The sequence below is a fragment of the Dendropsophus ebraccatus genome, chromosome 4 (assembly GCF_027789765.1).
Source record: "Dendropsophus ebraccatus isolate aDenEbr1 chromosome 4, aDenEbr1.pat, whole genome shotgun sequence".
Classification (NCBI taxonomy): Eukaryota; Metazoa; Chordata; class Amphibia; order Anura; family Hylidae; genus Dendropsophus; species Dendropsophus ebraccatus.
This window is the reverse complement of record NC_091457.1, coordinates 42,396,698-42,419,442: the sequence shown is the minus strand read 5'-3', so window position 1 is coordinate 42,419,442 and position 22,745 is coordinate 42,396,698. Positions and strand designations below refer to the sequence as shown.

The 22,745-nt window shown below is 43.6% G+C and overlaps 1 protein-coding gene across 4 annotated transcripts in view; it reads right to left on the bottom strand.

The window, feature by feature from the left end:
- TOLLIP (toll interacting protein) overlaps nt 1-21,640 on the bottom strand; it is a 33,184-nt gene extending 11,544 nt beyond the window's left edge. Inside the window, exon 1 of one of the 4 annotated variants that reach the window (XM_069965678.1) lies at nt 21,525-21,640. In XM_069965678.1, coding sequence (XP_069821779.1) covers nt 21,525-21,557 — 33 coding nt within the window. In that variant the 5' untranslated portion in view covers nt 21,558-21,640. Of the gene's footprint in view, nt 1-4,405; nt 4,504-5,564; nt 5,588-20,712; nt 20,769-21,524 lie in introns of those variants that run through there. The other 3 variants (XM_069965681.1, XM_069965680.1, XM_069965679.1) reach the window with 3 other exon arrangements.
- Between the last annotated feature and the right edge of the window lie 1,105 nt (nt 21,641-22,745).

Sequence of the window (22,745 nt, the reverse complement as noted above, 5' to 3'; positions counted from 1 at the left end):
GGTAGTAACATGAGGCTGAACACTGATGGTTCAGCTTCCTGTATTCTTACTACATGAAGGAGATCCATAGGATTGTGCAGCTATAACTTTTACACCAAAAAAAAACAAACAAACAATCTTTATTAGTATATAAATTACATAACACTCAAAAACCCTTAAAGGAGAAGTCCGGCCAAAATTAATTTTTGATATGTTGTTACTTATGAAAAGTTATACAAATTTCTAATGTACATTAATTATGGGAAATGCACATATAGGGCTATTTCCCTTAATTTAGTAGATCAGGAAGTGTTAGAAATATCTCTGAAGAAGTGACGTCACGACCCAGGGTGTAATTCCTATGGAGTGTCCAGCAGGGGGCGCTCTCTATATAGAAGTCTATGGGACTTTATTGTTTCTATGGGTTTCTATGTAATGTAATGTAATGTAATGTAATGTAGTGTACAGTGCTTTATTGAATGAATACATCTATGGAATACTTTGGGGAGCAAGTGTCCTTGCTCCCCAAAGTATTGCATAAATGTATTCATTCAATACATTCAATACACAGTAAGCCCACCGACCCGCCGCATTTCCGCCGAATTTCCGCCGCATTCCCGCCGATCCGCCACACGCTGATCCGCCGATCCGGACCATATACATTGAACTACAGCTCCCATCATCTGCTTCTAGTATGAACAGGTGATGGGAGCTGTAGTTGGGTAATGGATATGACATGCCGCCGGGCGCAGGGGGGAGCCGCTCAGTACACAGGAGCGCTCCCCCCTCCTCCTCCTCCTTCCGGGATAACTTCCGCCTATACCAATGCTGACTCCCTGCCTGGCCGCCGCTCTCCGCTCTCCCCCCCATACATACCGGCTCCCGATGCATCCTGGTGTCCGCGCTGATGCCGGGAGCCGGTATATGTGAGCGGAGAGCGGCGGCCAGGCAGGGAGTCAGCATTGGTATAGGCGGAAGTTATCACGGAAGGAGGAGGAGGAGGGGGGAGCGCTCCTGTGTACTGAGCGGCTCCCCCCTGCGCCCGGCGGCATGTCATATCCATTACCCAGCTACAGCTCCCATCACCTGTTCATACTATAAGCAGATGATGGGAGCTGTAGTTCAATGTATATGGTCCGGATCGGCGGATCAGCGTGTGGCGGATCGGCGGGAATGCGGCGGAAATTCGGCGGAAATGCGGCGGGTCGGTGGGCTTACTGTGTATTGAATGTATTGAATGAATACATTTATGCAATACTTTGGGGAGCAAGGACACTTGCTCCCCAAAGTATTCCATAGATGTATTCATTCAATAAAGCACTGTACACTACATTACATTACATTACATAGAAACCCATAGAAACAATAAAGTCCCATAGACTTCTATATAGAGAGCGCCCCCTGCTGGACACTCCATAGGAATTACACCCTGGGTCGTGACGTCACTTCTTCAGAGATATTTCTAACACTTCCTGATCTACTAAATGAAGGGAAATAGCAGTATATGTGAATTTCCCATAATTAATGTACATTAGAAATTTGTATAACTTTTCATAAGTAACAACATATCAAAAATTAATTTTGGCCGGACTTCTCCTTTAAGGTTTAAGGGGTTATCATACAATCTACTATTTTCAGTAAAAGCACAGTACCTTGCTAATATATAGGAAGAGACTGCTACATGTCCAAATAAACTCAGTAGACCCTTTCCTTCTATGTATCAGGACTCTGTTTGATACAGTCTTCTTCTCTGAACATACATGGCGGACCTGCCGCTCAGCCCACGTGACAACTGTTTACTACAGTTGCCGGATAGTGTCTCCTCTCCTCCATGTCCACTGCAATGCTGCTACAGGGGACTAACCTAGTCAAACCCTATAATATGTTTATCCTCCTATGTTATATGCGGTATACTTTATTGGTGGTTTATTTAGGTGGAGCGTCTCCAGTGCATGCTGAGACGTCACACAGATAAGCCGTGGTGAGGGAATGCAGAGAGAGTGCGGATCACTGCACACCCTGTACAAGGACAGAACTCACTTCAGAGAGAGGCCTATAATACAGTATATCTGCACAGTACTGGACTACTGAAGATGAATCCACCAGCTGATGACCACCTTATTTCCATAATCACAGGCAGCAAAATGTATGACTAAAATGACTCTTTATGTGAAGACAGTGGAAGGCTCCTCATATCTTTCTGCAGGAACAACTGGTAGGCTTTAAAGCAATAGGTAAAATTTCAGTATAAAGCAGAATAAGCTAAATGTAGTGTGTACCTGCCATAGTACAGATGGTGGTGATAGTCATCTGATGGAATCAGCAATAAAACTGTGGCTTCAGCACCAGAGATGTAATTGCAGCTAATGAGATGGGAAGCATTAGCTTTGATTATTGATTAAAACCGCTATATATCAAAAATGATAACATGGGAGCAGAATACCAGGCTTCCCTGCACGGATACAAGAGGTTGTGTAATAACCTGCATTAGCTTCTAAGGTTTTTTCCAGGGTCTTCTCCTTGTTGCAGTATTTGGTCCCCGGATTGTACAGAATCCCATGACACACTGGGCACTGAGGGCCTTAGAGGCCTAGTCACCACAGAACTGGAGGGGTTAAATGGCTGGGATCAGTGTTGACACCCTGCTGCAATAGATAGGATCAGAGGTAATCTTAATTTGGATGGTGCAAGCACACCTGAATTTGTGCATAGTAATATGGCATAAAGTGGGAACTACAAACTATTGACGCCATACGACACAAAGGGCACGAGCAGAGTTTAGCTTGAGCTGATAAAAGTAATTACAGGGGAGGGACACTAGACCAGGGGTAGGGAACCTCGGCTCTCCAGCCATTGCAAAGCTACATCTCCCATCATACCTGGAGAGCCAAAGCTTAAAGGACAAGTGCCATGGAAAAACTTTTTCCCAGTAATTGAAGCACATTACAAAAAGTTATATAACTCTGTAATATGCTTCAATAACCTATCACCCTTTTCCCCCCTCCAGGAAGTGCACTAAACTCACACAGACCTGATTACTGTCGTCACCGTCCCCAAACTCTTCTCTCAGCTCCTTCCCCTGTTACAGCAGCCCCCCCCTCCCCTGCCTTGTCAGGTGACAGGCTTGCTCAGCTCCCATTGGCTGAACAACTGCAAGCCATCACTTGGACTGGGGAGGGGGGGCTGGTGTAACAGAACCTAGAGCAGCCCTCCTGCTGAGGACTCATCCTCACAAGAAGGAGCTGCCTGGTGACGGTGACGGCAGTAATCAGGTCTGTGTGAGTCAGGACACTTCCTGGTGGGGGGTGGAGGGAGGAAAAGACAGGGAAGGGAGGCAGATAGGTGATTGAAGCATATTACATAGTTATATAACTTTGTAACGTGCTTCAATTACTGGGAAAAAGTTTTTCATGGCACTTGTCCTTTAAGATTCCAGGCAGGATGGGAGTTGTAGTTGTGCAACAGCTGGAGGGCCGAAGGTTCCCTACCCCTGCAGTAGACTATAGACGCACCCTCTGCTCAGGTTCAACGGTATTGGCCTCTTCCATATGCCTGAGCGCAGCTCAGGGGGAGACAAGCCTGCCATGTCACTACACACCTCTTGTACTCGGCCCTGCTCACATGTGCTATAGCGCAATGTTTTTCATATTCTCTCCTGCCCTCTAATCGGGTACAAAGGTCTTCATGTAGTTCAGACGGTGAACGCCTGTTATATACCTGTTGTTGTTATTATTGGTTACTGCACAGAATAAACAGCTGATGTGACAGTCATACATCACATATTACCTTCCATACAAAGGGGAGAACCGTGCAGTCCTATCTCCTGTGCTGTACACTACAATACTGTGCATCTCACAGGACTATAGGGCTTACTGCAGGATGCCTGCCTGTCACTGACTAATAAATAGGGTCTGTCTGCATATAGGTATGTGTAAGTCAATCTCAGATTGGACCCCGATCGCTGTATATAGTTATATACATGTAGGCACAAGTCTTTCCTTTATTCATACTTTGATGAGAAGGTGGACTGGACAACTATTCTGAGCACTGTCACAGGGAACCAATCACAGGGGTCCCTGGAGGTCCCACACCAGGCTTCACTGATTGATTTCCAATAATAAGAAGAGTCTATTTGTTTCTATTTCTCATATGGGTCTAGTAAAAAAAAGTTGAGCTGTGGTCGCTACAGACAAAAATAACAACTGTACTAGGAAACGGCACGATAAATCCCACCAAAAATAAAATTAGGAGAAAAGAAACCACCACAAAGTCGGCTTGTGTAAACACAACCCAAGACGTCAGCTCATATTAACAACCTGTCAGAAAGACGACTGACCTGTACAACAATGGGGACAAACATCTAGGGGTGGTGATATTTAATATTAGGACTATACCCCAACCCCCCCCTGGCTAATAGCGTTCTTACCATGAACCGGCTCGTCCACCGTGAGCTCCTCTTATGGAGAAGAGACCTTCATGTCCTCACTAGAATATACTGACTTCTGTAAGGAACATGCAGTGTGTTTAGCCCTGTGGTCACAGCCTGGAATGTGGTGTACAATATGTCTCCAAGGTGTGGACGCAGCTTGCATCAACCTTTGCGTTGGTAATGGGAAAACTATGCAGAGAAGTGGTTTTTCAAGTACACAAAAGGCATAAAAAGTTATGTGAGTAATGCCTTAGCAAAGGAGTTGAGTAGACAGAACAAGGTGTAATAAAGTCTCATGAAGTAATACAGAACGCTTTACGTTGGTGAATAACAGTACTCCTCCCCTACGTGATCATTAACCACCAGTATATAGAAGTACAGTACAGCTTACATAGGGGGCAAAGTACGCAAAAAAATCTGCAAGAAACTATACGGAAGCAGATTTGGAGCAGATCTTTGGAAATCCATATGACGCAGTGCAGAATTGCTGCTATACATTTTACTGTAGAACTAACGTGTGAACCTTCTCGCATGCTGGAATATGGAAACAAGGAAAGAGATGCAATGCTGCATAACTGGGCACATTCACTGTTCAAGGGAGGTGACAACTACTTTCTGCTGTCTGACGGAATATGTTCCTTTCCTACGTCAATTTACCTTCACAAGAAACTCCAAAGTGCAGTGTGCCCAAGTATTGTCTATATATACAAAGCCTCAAGGACTCAACACACAGAAGTGCTACATATGCAGAGCTCATCCAAACACACATCTTTACCAATATTACCACTTATACCCACATAACTAAATATACCACTGATGATATAGGCATTGATTTGGATGCTTAGCCAGATTCTTAAAACTTCTCCATAAAAGAGGAACATGCTATCACCAGAATGGATAAGTAGGCTTGGGATCTGTAACTTTAACAAATTATATCTGTCCACTGAGGACACCATATAGAGGATAGCCTATTCAGGAACCCCTTCATCAGCTAAACGGCGAGAATAGTTGGGGTTGGAAAAAGACTTTGTCTTTTCTGATACTTTAAAGAGTCACTGTCGTTATAACTTTCAAAATCCAAAGTCTAAAATGAACAGTAGATGTGATATAAAGCTATAAAGTTTGCAATTTACATTATTATTTTTTTTTTTGTTACCATGGGGAACACAGACAGTCATGTGATTGATAGATGCATTGAGCCGTGACTCTCTGTACTGGCCGAAATTCCTGTGTTTAGTCTGTTTTTTTTTCAACCAGCACAAGTCAGAAAATCTGCTTTCAGGAGACTGGACCTGGAGTTCTGGTAAGTTCAGCTTCGTTTTACAGCATCATGATAAAAAAAAAAAAAAAAAAAAAAAAAAAGACTGTAAATTGCAAACTTGCTTTATATCACATCTACTGTTAATTTACATTTTGAAAGTTAGAACGACAGAGACACTTTAAACAATGTAAACTTAAGGCCCTATTCCACAGAACGGTTATCGGCCGATAATCGTCCCGTGGAATAGAAGGCAACGATCAGCCGACATCGTTCATGTTGGCTGATCGTTGCGTCGTTTGTCTTTTAAACATGTTGAAAGAGAAACCACTCATACAGCAACAATCTGCTGCCGTCGCTCCGTGGAACAGTAGTAGCGGCAGCAGATCGCTGCTGTATGCTATGGGCTGCCCGGACGATCTAGCGATCACCCGGGCAGCCCACCCACCTCCCCTGCTCGCTGCTGCGGCGCGGAATAGCAGCGGCAGCGAGTGGGGGACGAGGTGCTAATAGCACTTGTTTGCTCCTCTCAGTCGGCACGTGGAATAGGAGCTTAAGTCTACAATGGAGCCAGGTTTATTACATTGGCACAGGCTTAACTTTTGTCTATGTGTGGACCTTTCACCCACTACGCCACACCCATCATAGTACAAAGTGCCTAAAAAGTACCTAGAACACCCAATAAAGTTGGGGCAAAGGATGAATATTTTTTTTTCTGTGCAAATTGTGAGAGATATACAATAGCAATATCAGTTTTATCTGGAATACTCCCATAACAGCTGAGAACGATTCAAGAATGGTGCCCCCTCTAGCCACAGGGACAGAATGTTACAACAGCCTTATGTTTCTCTATTACTATGTGCCACTTCCCTACCACCTCTTGCTATGTTATAGGAGTCTACACCATTAAAAAAAACTCCCCCGACCCTGTGGGCGCTGGATGACACTGTATAGCTAGACAGTGGCATCCATCAGAGACATACATAGGGAGCTCCTCCTGCTGTATATACATCAGACATACACACAGCACACACCTGCCCTTGAAGGACTGTGAAATTGCCATCTCCAGAACGCTAATGAAAATCCTCCTTTCTCCTCCCATTGTATTGTTACATGGCAGTCATTTTACAGCTGGAAATATTAGTGGGATTTGGGCACAACCATTCAGGACATTGGCAGCTCTTTTAGGACTAGTTAAAGGCTAAACGCTGTGTGACGTCTTTACAATGGCCTGAGCTCCACCTGCTGTGAGAACACTTAGACGCTCGTGCGGCTTTGTTCTCTGCTGACTATACTGCAGTTCTGGAAGGTAATAAATACACTTGACAGAAAGGTCATTGAAAGGGCCAGTTCCCCTTTCCCCCCCCTCCCACCTCACGTTATTTGCCAACTCTATGCCAAGGGAGAAGAACACACTATGTTACTTTCTTTCAATTACAATCAGCAATAAAGGCACGTGATGGTGCAACACGGGGAAGAATGACTGACTCATATACGCTGACAACACTTTCACTATTTACCACTAACCGTGTCAGGTGCCATATGGATGACAACAGCAGCATACTAGGAAGAGAACTATACAAGGAATATACATCAGCTGATCCAGCAATTCCTAAAGAGCTGTATTAAGCAGCAGTATCCATACTCCGCCACACCTATATAGAGAAGGTCTCTGCACTGCAGGAGGTATTGGTTAAAGGGGCTTATCATCTTTCCTATGCACTGTTTTCAGAAAGTTATATAGATTTGTAATTTACTTCTATTTAAAAATATAAAGTCTTCCAGTACTTATCAGCTACTGTATGTCCTGCATGAAATGTTGTTTTCCTTTCAGTCTGACACAATGCTCTCTGCTGATACCTCTGGCTGAGACAGGAACTGTCCAGAGCAGGAAAGGTTTCCAATGGGAATTCACTTCTGCTCTGGACAGTTCCCGTCACGGACAGAGATGTCAGCAGAAAGCATGTGTCAGACTGAAAAGAAAACACCATTTCCTGCAGGACATTCAGCAGCAGCTAAGTATGGGAAGACTTGAGATCTTTAAATAGAAATAAATTACAGATCTATATAATGGCCCTATTCCACCAACAGATCTGACAACAGATTATCTGCCAAAGATTTGAAGCCAAACCCAGGAGTGGAATTGAAAAGAGGAGAAATCCAGTCTTTCCTTTATGACCTGTTCTCTGATTATAGTCTGTTCCTGGGTTTGGCTTCAAATCTTTGGCAGATAATCTGTCGTCAGATCTGTTAGTGGAATAGGGCCTTAACTTTCTGACACCAGTTGATTTGAAAGAAAAAGATTCTCGCTGGATAACCCCTTTAAGGGAAACAGGAGACACCCAACACCCCTGCTGATCAACTGTTCTTGGGAGATGCTGCTGCATGTCTGGATGTCACAGTGTAAGGGTACAAACACACACAATGGATCTGCAGTGGATTTCTCGCTGCAAATTCACAGCGAGATCCGCTGCAGATCCCTGCCTTGTAATGTCTATGGGCAGACATACATACAGCAGCCCCACCGCAGCACACTGATTGGTTGACAGGACGTCTAGCAGGGAACCCCCGAAGCAAGCCGGATCGCGGAGCAGGTAATGTATAAGCTCCGTCCAGTGAGGGGTTAATGGGGCGGTCTCCTGACATACTCACAGCGGGATGTCAATCCCTCTGTGAGTATGTCTGCCCATAGAGATTACAGGGCAGGCATCCACAGCGGATCTTGCTGCGAATTTGCAGTGAGAAATCCGCTGCGGATCCATTGTGTGTGTTTGTACCCTAAGAGATCAATGTCTAATTAAGAAGTGCCAACACCTGGCACTCCCCCAAATATCACACATTGCTGGCTTATCCTGTGTGTTATAATTAGGGATGTCACGATACCAGAATTTTGAGTTCGATACCGATACCATCTTTTTTTTTCCGATACTCAATACCATTTCGATACTTTTGAAAAAAAGCACTTAAAATACCAATATAATGACATCCCCCCCCCCCCCCTCACCCAGACTGTGGGTATGATGCCCCCATGCACCACATTTTTATTTATGTGACTTTTTGATCACTTTTTTTGTTACTTTTAATGGTTCGGACAATTCCGCATGCAATGCTGCCAAATGTTTATTTTTTGACATGAATAAAAGGGAAAGGCGGGGATTATTAGAACTTTTATTCTGAAATTTTTTTAATTGTCATCTGCCTCATAGGGGTTTTCGCCTTCCCCTGGATCAGCACAGTAGGATTTCCCTAGGTTTTTTTTTTTACACTTTTTAATTCCCTTGTACCTCCCAGCATACCTTCTTGTGCACTACAACTCCCAGCATACCTCCTTGTCCACAAAGAGGTATGGTGGGGTTGTAGTACACAAGAAGGTATGCTGGGAGGTACAGTGGTGCAGCAGCAGCCTCCCAACACAACAACTCCCAGCATACATCTTTGTGCACAAGAAGGTATGTTGGGAGTTGTAGTGCACAGAGGTATCCTGGGGGTTGTTGTGGTGTCAGGAGGCTGCTGCTGCACAACTGCAACTCCCAGCATACCTTCTTGTGCACTACAACTCCCAGCATATCTTCTTGTGCACAAAGAGGTATGCTGGGGGTTGTAATGCACAAAGAGGTATGCTGGGAGTTGTTGTGATGGGAGGATGCTGCTGCACAACTACAACTCCCAACATATTTCCTTGTTTGTTATAACTCCCAGCATACCTTCTTGTGCACTACAACCCCCAGCATACCTCCTTGTGCACAAGAAGATATGCTGGGAGTTGTAGTGCACAAGAAGGTATGCTGGGAGTTGTAGTGGACAAGAAGATATGCTGGGAGTTGTGTCGGAAGGCTGCTGCTGCACAACTGCAACTCCCAACATCTTCTTGTGCACTAGAACCCCCAGCATACCTCTTTGTGGAAAGAGGTATGCTGAGAGTTGTAGTGCACTAGAAGGTATGGTGAGAGTTGTAGTTGTGCAGCAGCAGCCTCCCGATCCCAGCATACCTCCGTGCACTACAACTCCTAGCATACCTTCTTGTGCACAAGCAGGTATGCTGGGAGGGGACTGGCCGGTGTGAGGGACCGCAAAGTGCAGCGGCGGGTCCCGGGGGACGGAGGGGAGGGGTGGATGAAGGGCTGGACTGGCGGTGCAGAGGTGGCTGCCGGGGATGACAATGGGGGGCAGGACTGGAAGGACGCAGCCGCGGCGGGGGAATAGTTAAATAACTGCCACCCGTAATATCGCGGGCTGCAGTCATCAGCAGTGGGGGCCGCTCCATATACAGCAGACTTCTGCTGCATATGGAGTGGCTCTGGGGGGGGGGGCTAAATGCCGCTGTCAGTTGTGACAGCGGCATCTACCCTGTAAAATAGCCGGCACTAGCGATCGCTATGTGCCGGTTATTTGAAGTTGGCGCCACCGGGAGCGGAGAGCGCGCGGGCGGAGGAGGGGACACCAGGGGGCGGCACACAGAGAACACGACTGGTCTCTGCGCTGTACTTTATATTAAGCTGCGCTATTATGCAGCTTAACATAAAGTATCGATACCAGGAAATCCTGGTACCGAACCGTTTTTCTGCCCGAAATATCGATAGTAGTATCGATATTTCGGTGCATCGTGCAACACTAGTTATAATCCTGTACTACTCCTCAAGCGGTAAAATAGTGATATGTTAATGCTCTCACTGCCCTTGAAAGTCCACTTTAGTATGCACAGCTATTTCTCAGTGTCTCCACTTCAGGAGATGGAACCAAAGCTGGGCTATTTGCCAGTAGTACTCACACCTGGACTTTCTTTACTTACTTGTCTGGCTAATCAAAAGAAGGCACCTACTTGTCTCTCCTATGCCATAACAAACAGGCTAGTACTGTGCTAGGGGAAGACCGCTATAGATGGCATGTAGGGTGAGAAGGGGGTTATTGATGCACTGGGTTTTCAAGTTGCTAAAAGAGAAGAGGTTACATTACAAAAACCCCTGGTCTGAACAGTAAACTGCTGACAATGGTGATGAAAAGCTAAAGGGGAGAGGGGATTATAATCAGGCAGCAACATAAATTGCCGTCACAAGCTTTTATACAATCAACAGCTGCCCAGATGTTCATGGGTGGTCAGAGATGAGAAGGAAGCCTTGTTTTTCCATTTTGGTACACTTTGGACCCTCTGGAGAGTCACTCCCTTGCAGATAGCTCTAGCTAAGCCCCACCCACAATTCTTGAGTTCTATCCTAGTCTTTTTGCAGCTAGAGATGGTATTGCCCTTACAGGACTTCTGGAAATGAAATGATTTTATAACATCACTGTCAAAGTGTGGCCCTCTAGCTGTTTCACAACTACAATTTCCACCATGACAGGAATTATAGTTGTGCCAGTTTGACCCTCCTGATTTACAAACACTGTGGCCCAGATTAGTCGAAGTCTGTAAAACAGAAATTAATGTATCTTGCCCATAGCAACCAATCACAACTCAGCTTTCAACTCTGGTAAAATGAAAGCTGAGCTGTGATTGATTGCTGTGGGCAGTTTACATCAGTTTCTATTTTACAGAGTTTAATAAACGCAGGCCTGTAGGTATTTAGGCTAGAAAACGGAGTAAGCTGTTTGAAAGGACTAAACCATTAACGTGAATAGACTTCGTCTTTATACATATTACCTTACAATGGCTGCTTCTACAGCTGGGCTATGCTGGATCTATCTTTCTGTGCGACAAAGCGATAGGGTCTGGTACCAGCCTCCTGGATTTTCTTATTATACATGCCTGGAGGCAGAGCTTTATGCTTCAAAGTGACGTATAAATCGCAAGTCACTGCAAAGGGTGCATTTTACAGTCTGTTAAATTAGATAATTTCCCCTGAATATGGGCGACAAACACCGTAATTATGACACAATCCGCCTGAATTGGTTAATGTAACTAGGAAGCCGTACAGTGATCATTACTGCTGTAGCGTGCAATTTTTCCCTCTCTTAATTTGTCTTTTTGGGGTAGGAAAGGAAGAAAAGAAATGATCAGTTTACATCTAATCGCTAGTATGGGCTGTTCCAATATTTAAATCAAGACAAAACTGTTGGAATACAAAGCCTGTAATGGTGCACTGAAACAAAGGATGGGGAAAGGATGTGGAAGCACACAATCCAATCCAGTGCTCGCCTTGGCTCAAAACACTATATCAAGCTGTATATTCCAGACTGAGGGTGGGTTCACACTACGGAATTCTCGCGGATAAACTCTGTGGAATTCCGTCGGCTGTCCGCGCGCCTTTCCACCGGCTCCATAAACACCATTCTATGGGCCGGCATATTCCGCTATCCGCCAAAAGTGACATGTCACTTCTTTCAGCGGATAGCAGAATACGCCGGCCCATAGAATGGTGTCTATGGAGCCGGCGGAAAGGCGTGCGGCCGTGCGCACGGACATACTGCGGAATTCCACGGACATTATCCGCGAGAATTCCTAAGTATGAACCCACCTGTAACCAGATGGGTTTATTTCAGATAGTTAAAGTGTCTTATTCATGTGAGGAAGGAATGTAGTGTTTTCATGTCTTATTTGTATCTATCTATCTATCTTAGCTGGCTGTGTAAGTGGGATTGGTTTGTATTTAGCTATGTGCATGGGAATAGGTAGATGTATTGTTATGTCAACTGTTCGGCCATAAACCTCCCCAGTAGTGTCAACATTGGAGGACACAGTTGTTGTTATTGCCCAAATGCATGTAGCTGAAATTGAACAACCACATTTTGCTTGATAAACATGTACAAGGCCTGGGAAACTTCCATTCATGGTCATCAGTGGTCTACATAGACATTTCTGGAAGCACATCACCCCCCACCCAAACTTACTATAAAGCTGGGGGTATGTAGCTTCTAGTCAGCCTCAGCTGGGACCATGGATGGAAGGTGCCCAGCACCCTGTCATCGAGCGAGATGGGTGTATATTAGTCCATAATATACAATGGGGCTCCCCATTTCATTGTGGAAGGAACAACCATGCATCTGTACCATCTGTAACTGCAGCTAAGTATTGTTTTCTGTAATAAATCTCTTATTTTTTCTATAATTCTGTGTGGTTATGGCCTTCTCAGACTATTATCAAAAGCAACCGGTTACACCACCCTAAGGGTCCTATTATGCAGAACGATAATTGGCAAAATCAGGACGATTATCGCTCCGTGTAATAGAGACAACAATCAGCCGATGAAACAATCAGCTGATCGTTGGTTTAGGTTTGGACCTAAAATTTTAGGGCAGTGACTGACTTTTCCTTGTGAACTCAGCTCAAAAACATACCAGTCATTAAAAAACATTTGTTATGTCACAGGGCTTGATCAGTCAGGGTCTGAGTGCTGTTGTGTGCCTCTCCCCCCCACCCCCAACCCCAACCTCAGAATTAAGGAGAATGAACTAGGAGAACATAAAGACCCCATCTGATAAAAAAAAAAAAAAAAAAACTATTTAAAACATATTAAAAAAAAAAAAAAATTTCAGTAAAGACCACCATTTAAAAAAGACCTGACAGCTCTCCCGATCCCTGTTTTAGTAAATACTTGGATTTCACATTCCTCTGTGAAAATTATGAATGAGCTGACAACTGGGTGTTACTATTCCCCTCTTCAATACAGTGTAACCCCCACACAGTCTATGGGCCATATAACGCAAAATGATTATCAGCCTTATGGATGATAATCATTTGATGCAAAAGGCCACGTTAAAAGACCCTGATAAGCCGATATCGAAAAGGTCAACTGATCGTAGTCTTTCAACATGTTGAAAAATCACAAGCATGACCCGTGCAATAGGAGCAGGGGCTGCAGAGCGCCACTGACTTCAATCAGCCACCAATCTAAGGATCGTCCGGGTGGCCCCTCCTGCTTGGTGCCCACGTGTGTAATAGCATAGACAGCGAGTCGGGAACAAAGAGGAAGTGAGCACCGACCTAACAGTGCCGTGCTGTGTAACACGGCCTTAAGTGCTGATGGTTGTTGGGACAAAGGGGTGGTAATGTCCATTTTGGAGCATTCTTTTTCACAACACTATTGCTAGAAGGCATAACTGAGGTGGGAACTCACCCCAACATAGAAGTCAATGGCAATGTGTATTACACGGAATGATAATTCGCCCAATCGTACGATTAACGATTTCTAAGTAACAATTTTATTTGTATAATGGTCAGCGTTTAGACGGAACGATATATCGTACGGAAAATTTGTTTTGCGATTGCTTAAGCCTATCTCGCACATAGGTAAAATCGGTGAACGACTGTTTACATGGAACGATCTGAGAATTTTTTGCGAACGACAATTTAAGAACATAGTCAAAGATCAAAATGAACGATTTCTCGGTCGTCATACGATGCGTTTACATGTACGATTATCGTTTGAATTCGATCGCTATCGTGCAAATTTGCATGATAATCGTTCCGTGTAAACGCAGCATAAAAAGCCTACATACCATGCGGAGCTCTCCAGAATTATTTCACAGGGAATAACTAAAGCAGACGTGCCAGGAGAACAGCCAGGTCCTCTTTAATATTCTTCTCAAAGTGACACTCACAAAGCTCTCCTTGTTTGTTAAACATAATTAACTTTCCGGATGAAAATCCCTTAATCCTTGGGTACATTATAGTAAATGGAGCCGATGATGATGATGCCGCCTTCAAGGGTATGAGCGAAATGCTTTCCTGAGGACAGAGCATCACTTATATGGAACATATACCCTATACCACTATGTTATTTATTTTCCTTCTACCAAATACAAATACATCTATATAAGCAAGCTGCGGGGTGCATCCAGCCTTATGTGATGTACAGGACATGACGGAAGAGCCCTTAATAATGTGTCATCTTATTTATTGTGTCAATGGACCTCACAGCATCATGGACTGGACAAGCTGGGATTTCTGTATAAAGTTCTTTACACTGATCAAAAGAAGGTAGAGAAGCAATGTTACAGAAGGTCAGACTACACGCAATGGGGGAGATTTATCACACATGGTGTAAAGTAAAACTGGCTCAGTTGCCCCTAGCAACCAATCAGATTCCACCTTTTTATTCCTCACTGCCTCTGTGGAAAATGAAAGGTGGAATCTGATTGGTTGCTAGGGGCAACTGAGCCAGTTTTACTTTACACCATGTTTGATGAATCTCCCCTAAAGTTTGAGATGAGCGAATCTACAGCAGGAATGAAGTAAAGCGCTTTGTTCCTATGTGCATTCTGCTTATCAGGCTGCACGCTTTGAAGTCTGCTCCGTGCCGCTCCTCCCCGGGTGCTGGGAAAAAGATAGATGCGGTCCTGGGAAACTAGGAAAACTTTCCCAGGACTGGATGCATCTTTTCCCAGCACCCGGGGAGGAGCGGCACGGAGCAGACTTCAAAGCGTGCAGCCTGATAAGCAGAATGCACATAGGAACAAAGCGCTTTACTTCATTCCTGCTGTAGATTTGCTTATCTCTAGTTATTTATACTGAAGCCATAAAGCAGCAGCATCAACCTGGTGCACACAGTTCTGTATGGGTGCTGCCCATGAGAGTTTGTTCCCCATAACTGGCCTGTGTAAGGCCGTGTTTCCACATGCATTCCACTTGCACTCTCCAACCGACGCACAATGTTGCCTGGACTTTCAGCAACACCACAAAACCAAGGGAGGACACAAGGGGGCGCATGCATGTAGAAAATGCCTAAAATGACCTCAACAAGCCAATGAATGAGAAAACACTAGTTCATTGGCTGACTGGATCTTTCGTGCAGCCAATAAAACCATTTTTATTGGCCACACATTGCCCTGTGTACAACAGTAAAAACAGCCCCCGAAGGTTGTGAGTGGTATTATAGTTCAGCTCTATTCACTTCAAAGGACAGGAGAGGTGCCGTTTCTGGAACAAGCTTCGCCGATGTCCTCCTACTGCATCTCTGGGTACCCCACTGACCACAGCCATTTCCGAGACAAACTCGTCTCAGCAGTGCCTGCCTGCTCAGCAGATCAGTGCATCGGCAATTGATTGGCTAAGCAGGCTGTCACTGCAGGGAAGAGTTTATCTTCTGAAGTGAAGACTGCAGCAGTCAGCAGGGAACCCGGAAACACCACAGTAGAATACTTGGGGTGTGCAGAAAGGTAAGCATAAGATATTTTTGTTTTTTAATAGGGCAGCAACATATAAAAAGTCTTTTTTTATGGTGGTGGTACTTGTCACTAAGATTAACTTTTGAAATGTCATCAGACATGTCAACAGTTATTGATCAGAGTGGGTCTTACTGCTCAAAACCGCTTTGATGAGAAGATATAGCCAGGGAAAGATGAAGGCAGAACAATGCATTCCCCAGCCAGCAGCACAGCCCACCAACATTTATAATGGAAGTCTATTGGAAATTACTGACGGACTGAACCAGCAGCCGGTGAGAGGACTGTGCTGCGGCAATCTTTCCCCAGCTATATCTTCTGATCAGAACGGGTGAGGCCTGCTCTGATCAATAACTGTTATGGTATTGTATTGGTATATAATGTCTAATGACATGTAAAAGAGTTAATTTTAGTGACAGTGCTCATTTAAGCCCATCTGAAACCGGCCTCACACTAATATTCTAGTGTTATGCTGCGTTTACACGGAACGATTATCGTGCGAATTCGCAAGATAAGGATCGTATTCTAACGATAATCGTAGGTGTAAACGCAGCGATCGATCAAACGACAAGCGAGAAATCGTTCATTTTGATCTTTCAACAACTTCTCAAATCGGCGTTGATCGTTCGCAAAAAATTTGCAGATCGTTACGTGTGAACAGTCGTTCGCCGATTTAACCCCTTAGCAACCCATGACGTACCTGGTGCCGCGGGGGGTGTTCATGGCAGGGTCCCGCCGGGACTCAGCTCTGAACAGCACCGCTCCCGGCTGCAATCTGCAGCCGGGCAGTGTCTCTATTAGCCGGCGCGGGTCCCGTTGCTGCGCCGGCTAATTAAGCACTACAATGCAGCTGTCAAACCTATGCAGCTGTCTAGTGGGTCGGATCGCGGGGGGGAGATCCGTTCTTCTGCCCGTGCCGGGCCTCAGCTTCGCAAGGACGCTGATCCCGGCTCGGCAATAAATTGCTGTGGCCTGCAGCAGGCCAAAGCAATCTATAACCAATCTAATCGATCTCTGCTGTGTATATACAAGTCCCCCAGGGGGACTTCTAGTTTATGTAAAAAAAAAAAAAAAAAAAAAAAAAGGGTTTTATTAATAAAAAAAATCCCCTCCCCTAATATAAGTCCAAATCACCCCCCTTTTCCCATTTTATAAATTAATAAACAAATAAACAAACATGTATGCTATCATCGCGCGCGCAATCGTCCGAACTATTAACCACATTCCTGATCTCGCACAGTAAACGGCGTCAGCGCAAAAAAAAATCCAAAGGGCAAAATTGCGCATTTTTGGTCGCATTAAATCCAGAAAAAAATGTAATAAAAAGTGATCAAAAAGTCGTATATGCGCAATCAAGGTACCGATAGAAAGAACACATAATGGCGCAAAAAATGACACCTCACACAGCCCCATAGACCAAAGGATAAAAGCGCTATAAGCATGGGAATAGAGCGATTTTAAGGAACATATATTTGTTAACAATGGTTTGAATTTTTTAAAATCAATCACATAATATAAAAGTTATACATGTTATATATCATTGTAATGTCAGTTTTACGCGAACGGCGTAAATGCAAAACTCCCTGAAATCAAAACAAATTCGTTTTTTTTTTTCAATTTGACAGCGCAAATGATTTTTTTCCGGTTTCGCAGCATGTTTTATGGAAAAATAATGCCTGTCATTGCAAAGTACAATTGGTTTCGCAAAAAATAAGCGCTCATATAAGTCTCTAGGTGAAAAAAATGCAAGCGCTATGGACTTTTAAACATAAAATGAAAAAAAAAGCGCAAAAACAAAAATTGGCTTTGACCTTAAGGGGTTAACCAATGTGTGAGATAGGCTTAAGCGATCGCAAAACGAATTTTAAGCACGATATATCGTACCCTCTAAACGCTGATCGTCATGAAAAACACTTGTTACTTCGACATTGTTAATCGTACGATTGGGCGAATTATAGTTTTGTGTAAGCGTAGCATTACTATGGTATTAGGAAATGTGATGCAGTCCTTGAAACTCTGCAAGTGCAGAGGACCATCATTTTCCTAAATAGACAATTACCTCCTGGTACACCTGTGCACATTTTACTTTAGTTTTACTCATATGGTTCCTACAGGTGAAACTGTTCAAACTGGAATCCAGCTTGTGTCCATCATCTGTCAGCAATGCTCAATGTAAGTTGTAATGTACGTTGGTAGCTCTTGGGCACAGCACTGTCAGATCACCTAGAATAATGTGCTGAATATATGTGGACTAATAATCTGTCTGATTAGAAGCCATACGAAAAATCAATGCTGGAGACTATGCGAAAATACGAGACATCTCCTCACCACCATTGTAATCCCTAACCATTATACTGCTAGCCGCACCTCAGAATTAAATCCACCCAATTCCTAATGTCACTGCAAATGTCATTGCAATCAAGTACTAAAATAAAAGCCAAAAACTTTTCAACCACACACACATCTACAATTGCCAAAAGAGACATTGCTGTCCCTGACCTCCTCTGACCTGAATGACCTATTGACCAACCCTATGCAATATGCTGACACTGTGCAGAGGAAGGTTTGGCTCAAGTATTAAAGGAGTAGTATTATTATGGAAGCTGTTATTAAGTGGCTTTGCCAACGCCTTGAAATAATGGAGAAATATATATTATATATATATATATATATATATATATATATATATATATATATATATATATATATATATAAATATTAACCATCTGTGACCCAATAAGGTCCTGGTAGGAAACTTTGTAATTGGGTTTATTAGCCAAATATGCCATTATCTGCATTTAAAAAGCCTTTTCCCAGGTCCCCCCTCCCTTCTCTTCTCCATCCACTGCAAAAAAATCAGGAAATTGTGACTTGTTGCATCAGACGTACCCAGTCTGGTCTATAGAGAGGGGAGGGGGGAGGAGGGAGTTAGCCGACAGCAGAAAGCAGATAACAGAGGATTACAGGCACGGAGCTGGGTGACAGCTGTAATCAGAGCTCAGACAGGTCAGTGGTGACTGTCAGAGGAGATAGAGGGTGATGTATTTGTAGATTAACTCTTTGTTGTCCTGTTTTGGTCTTTTATTTAGCTCTCTCCATAGGAGAACAATGAAGACAGGGGGGAGAGCTTCAAACTGCTTTTTCATGATAAAAATGCTTTTTTCGGCTAATAAACCAAATTACAAAGTTTCTTAAAATCGCCTAGACTATTAATTTCTGCAAAAAAAAAAAAAAATTCACGACAGTGACACTTTAAGCTCTATAATATACACGTTTGCTGCATGCTCTCTCAACAACAACAAGATTATTTATGTATTATATTTTTTTAGCATATTGTATTTTGGGAAGTGCACTAATTTTAACTCATTTGGATGACAGATATTTTATGACCTGTGATCTGGCTTCTTTGAGAGCACAAGCTCTGGCTGTACAGTAGATACTTGTGGTATAAAAGGGATATAAATGTGAACTTTGCACACCCTGATTTATTACTTTTACATGTCTTAGTGTGTAATGAATGATACCTTGCAGGATCAGCTGGGTGTGCATGTCTTTTCAAAGGAAAGAGGGAAATGACTCCCCGGGTGTAGATTATCTCCCTTGAGAACAAAAGGACAGGGCATGTTAAAAGGGTTGGCCACTTTATGGTAAAATTGTTCAATATACAGTATTAGTAGGTGTACTCACTGTATATACTGACAGCAGCTCCCTGTGTATATCATAAAACTAAAATCAGTGCCCCTTCCTCCAGACTGGGCTGCCCTGCTCTGTGATTAGTCTGTCCATAAGATGGCCGACATAGAGGAGCATATACAGGCTCAGTGGTGGATACTGGGGGCGAGGCATGGTCACATCATGTCAGCCACCTTATGGACAGAGCAGGGCAGCCCAGCCTGGAGGAGGGGAGTCTGATTTTATCTCTATGAGGTACACAGGGAGCTCCTGTCAGTATACACAGTGAGTACACCTACTAATACTATACACTGAAATATTTTACTATAAAGTGGCCAATCCCTTTAAAATCACTGTTCAACAGAACGAATGCTCCACGGTCACACATCCATGCTGCACTCCATTCGGGAAACAATTTTTTTCCATTTTTTGGATTGTGGTGGTCCCAGCGGTGGGATCCCCACCAACTTGTTATCTACTAACCTGGACACTTATGAAGTAGGGAATACCCCTTTGATGGTCTACTTTTAAACTCATGCTTGTCACAAAGTCATGTGAAGGTAGACTCACCTTTATCCTGAAGGTGTTATGTGTATTTTTCTGCTTGGGTCAGGTTTTATTTATTTATTTATTTTTTATTGAAAACTACTCTTCAATACAAACCTATGTCAGTGCTAAGGAGCATCTTCTAGGTATAAGTAAAAAATACAGCATGAATCCTAAATTAACATTCCCATCACAATTTCCACCTATCACCATAGTGCTATTTCAGGCATACATCAGCATCCTGACAAAAAGGAATGGCAACGCATACTACTATGCAAAGGCAGAGGCTCTGTTCACTTCAATGGTATGAACATAGTTGACTAGTAGCTACATTCGTGCTGAACCTGGCCACTAAAGTGAATAGGGCTGCATCCAATGCACAGCAATATACATTTTGACAGGATGTCCGCGTTTTTCATGAACATATGGTGAAATCATGAAGTAAACACCGCCTAATTTGTGTTAATTACTAGCTAAACCAGTCTCCTCCACAAGGACAAGACACCCATATGAAGGCAGCCATTTCAGATTTCTTGCAAGAACACCCTGTGTGTAATCATATTGGAAAAATTTAAACCCCATAGGCTTTTCAGTTACAATGTATCAGCATGAGAGCAACACTTGTCATAGGATGTTTGTTATGCGGAGCTTACACCAGCAGTGTTTCATAACAGACACCAACAGAGTCTAATGGATTAATGACCTATAAGTGGGCCGGCAAACGTGACAGAACCTGTGCCAGGGCGTCCAAAGCAGAAGTGAACGTAGCCTCAGGTCATCACAAGATAGCAGGCTGCCCACTGGTCATGTGGCTGCCTAAAAGGAATCATATGACAAGTATTAACACGTCATCTCTAACTGAGGCTCCAAAATACAGCTGTGAGCTTAGTGTACATTGGTAGCTAGAATATCTAGGGGCGTCTCAAGGTAGTCCAGTGTGAACTTACCCTAAAAAGAGATTTATGAAACGGTCTACAATATATATATATATATATATATATATATATATATATATATAGCCCATAGCAACCATTTTCATTAGCTTTCATTTTGTATTCTGCTTTTGAACGCTGTGATTGGTTGCTATGGGTAACAAGTTTTCACAAATCTGCTCTACTTTCTTTGTTGCCAATAGCAACCAACTGGTTGCTATGACCAACAATGCCAGTTTACACATGTCAGCCCAGGTAACCCATAGCAACCAATCACAGTGCAGGTTTAAAAGAAAAGTACAAAATAAAAGCTGAGCTGTGATTGGCTGCTGTGGGCAGATGCCTGAATCTCCCCCATAAATGACTATAGAGATGAGTGAGGACACAGCAGCCTAGTAACAGATGTGGGCCCAGCGTCACCTTGTGCGATAACATTGGCCAGAGCCTCATCATTACACACATAATATACCACACTCTGAGAGAAATGGCTGTGCCACTAGTCAGCACGGAGGAACTACAAATCCCAACATCATCACCAGCTGCTCCAATGGAAAGCATGCTGGGTCTTGTAGTTCCATAGCAGCTGCCTTCCTCCCTCATGACGTGCTCTCACCGGTCCTCGCTGCGTGCTGACACTGGTGGCCATGGCTGTCGGGCGGCTCCTGTCTCCACTCCGCTCTCCTCTCCCGGACACTTCCTGTTATGCCTGCGCCGTCTGACACACGGTCACATGATCTGGCCTGGTGCGCATGCGCATAACGGGAGCGCCGGAAAGCGGTATAGACAGCAGCGCCCCTGGTGGCCTAGGAGCTGAGTGTCTGCTGCTGTGGGAACACAGAGAGTCCGTTACCAACCATTGTAACGTCATTACCGAGATACACTGCGGGGCTGGCGGCTTCTATGTTACAGATAGAGGGTCGTGTAGTAATATTGTTCCATGCACGTGTATATGTTGTAGTATTGCCGCAGGTTGTACCCCATCACATCACACTTTGTCCACATGTTGCCCCAACAAGGTAGTGCCAACATATACCGTGGCCTCCTAGAAGACCCATTGAGTTTAATGGACTGAACAGTCTGAAACCGACACTTATACATACAGACTTTTAATACAAAGTTTATTAAGTTTTTTTTTTTTTTAAGTTTATTAACCCCTTAAGGACGGGGCCAATTTTCGTTTTTGCGTTTTCGTTTTTTCTTCCTTGTGCTTAAAAGGCCATAGCACTTGCATTTTTTCACCTAGAAACCCACATGAGCCCTTATTTTTTGCATCACTAATTGTACTTTGCAATGACAGGCTGAATTTTTTCATAACGTACACTGCGAAACCAGAAAAAAATTCAAAGTGTGGTGAATTTAGGGGGGTTTTGTTTTTACGCCATTCGCCCTGGGGTAAAACTGACTTGTTATATATGTTCCTCAAGTCGTTACAATTACAATGATATGTAACATGTATAACTTTTATATTATCTGATGGCCTGTAAAAAATTCAAACCATTGTTAACACATATATGTTCCTAAAAATCGCTCCATTCCCAGGCTTATAGCGCTTTTATCCTTTGGTCTATGGGGCTGTGTGAGGTGTCATTTTTTGCGCCATGATGTTTACTTTCTATCGGTACCTTGATTGCGCATATACGACTTTTTGATCGATTTTTATTACATTTTTTCTGGATTTGATTCGACCAAAAATGCGCAATTTTGCACTTTGGGATTTTTTGGCGCTTACGCCGTTTACCGTACAAGATCAGGAATGTGATTAAATAATAGTTTGGCCGATTACGCACGCGGCGATACCAAACATGTTTATTTCTTTTTTTACTTTTATTTAAAA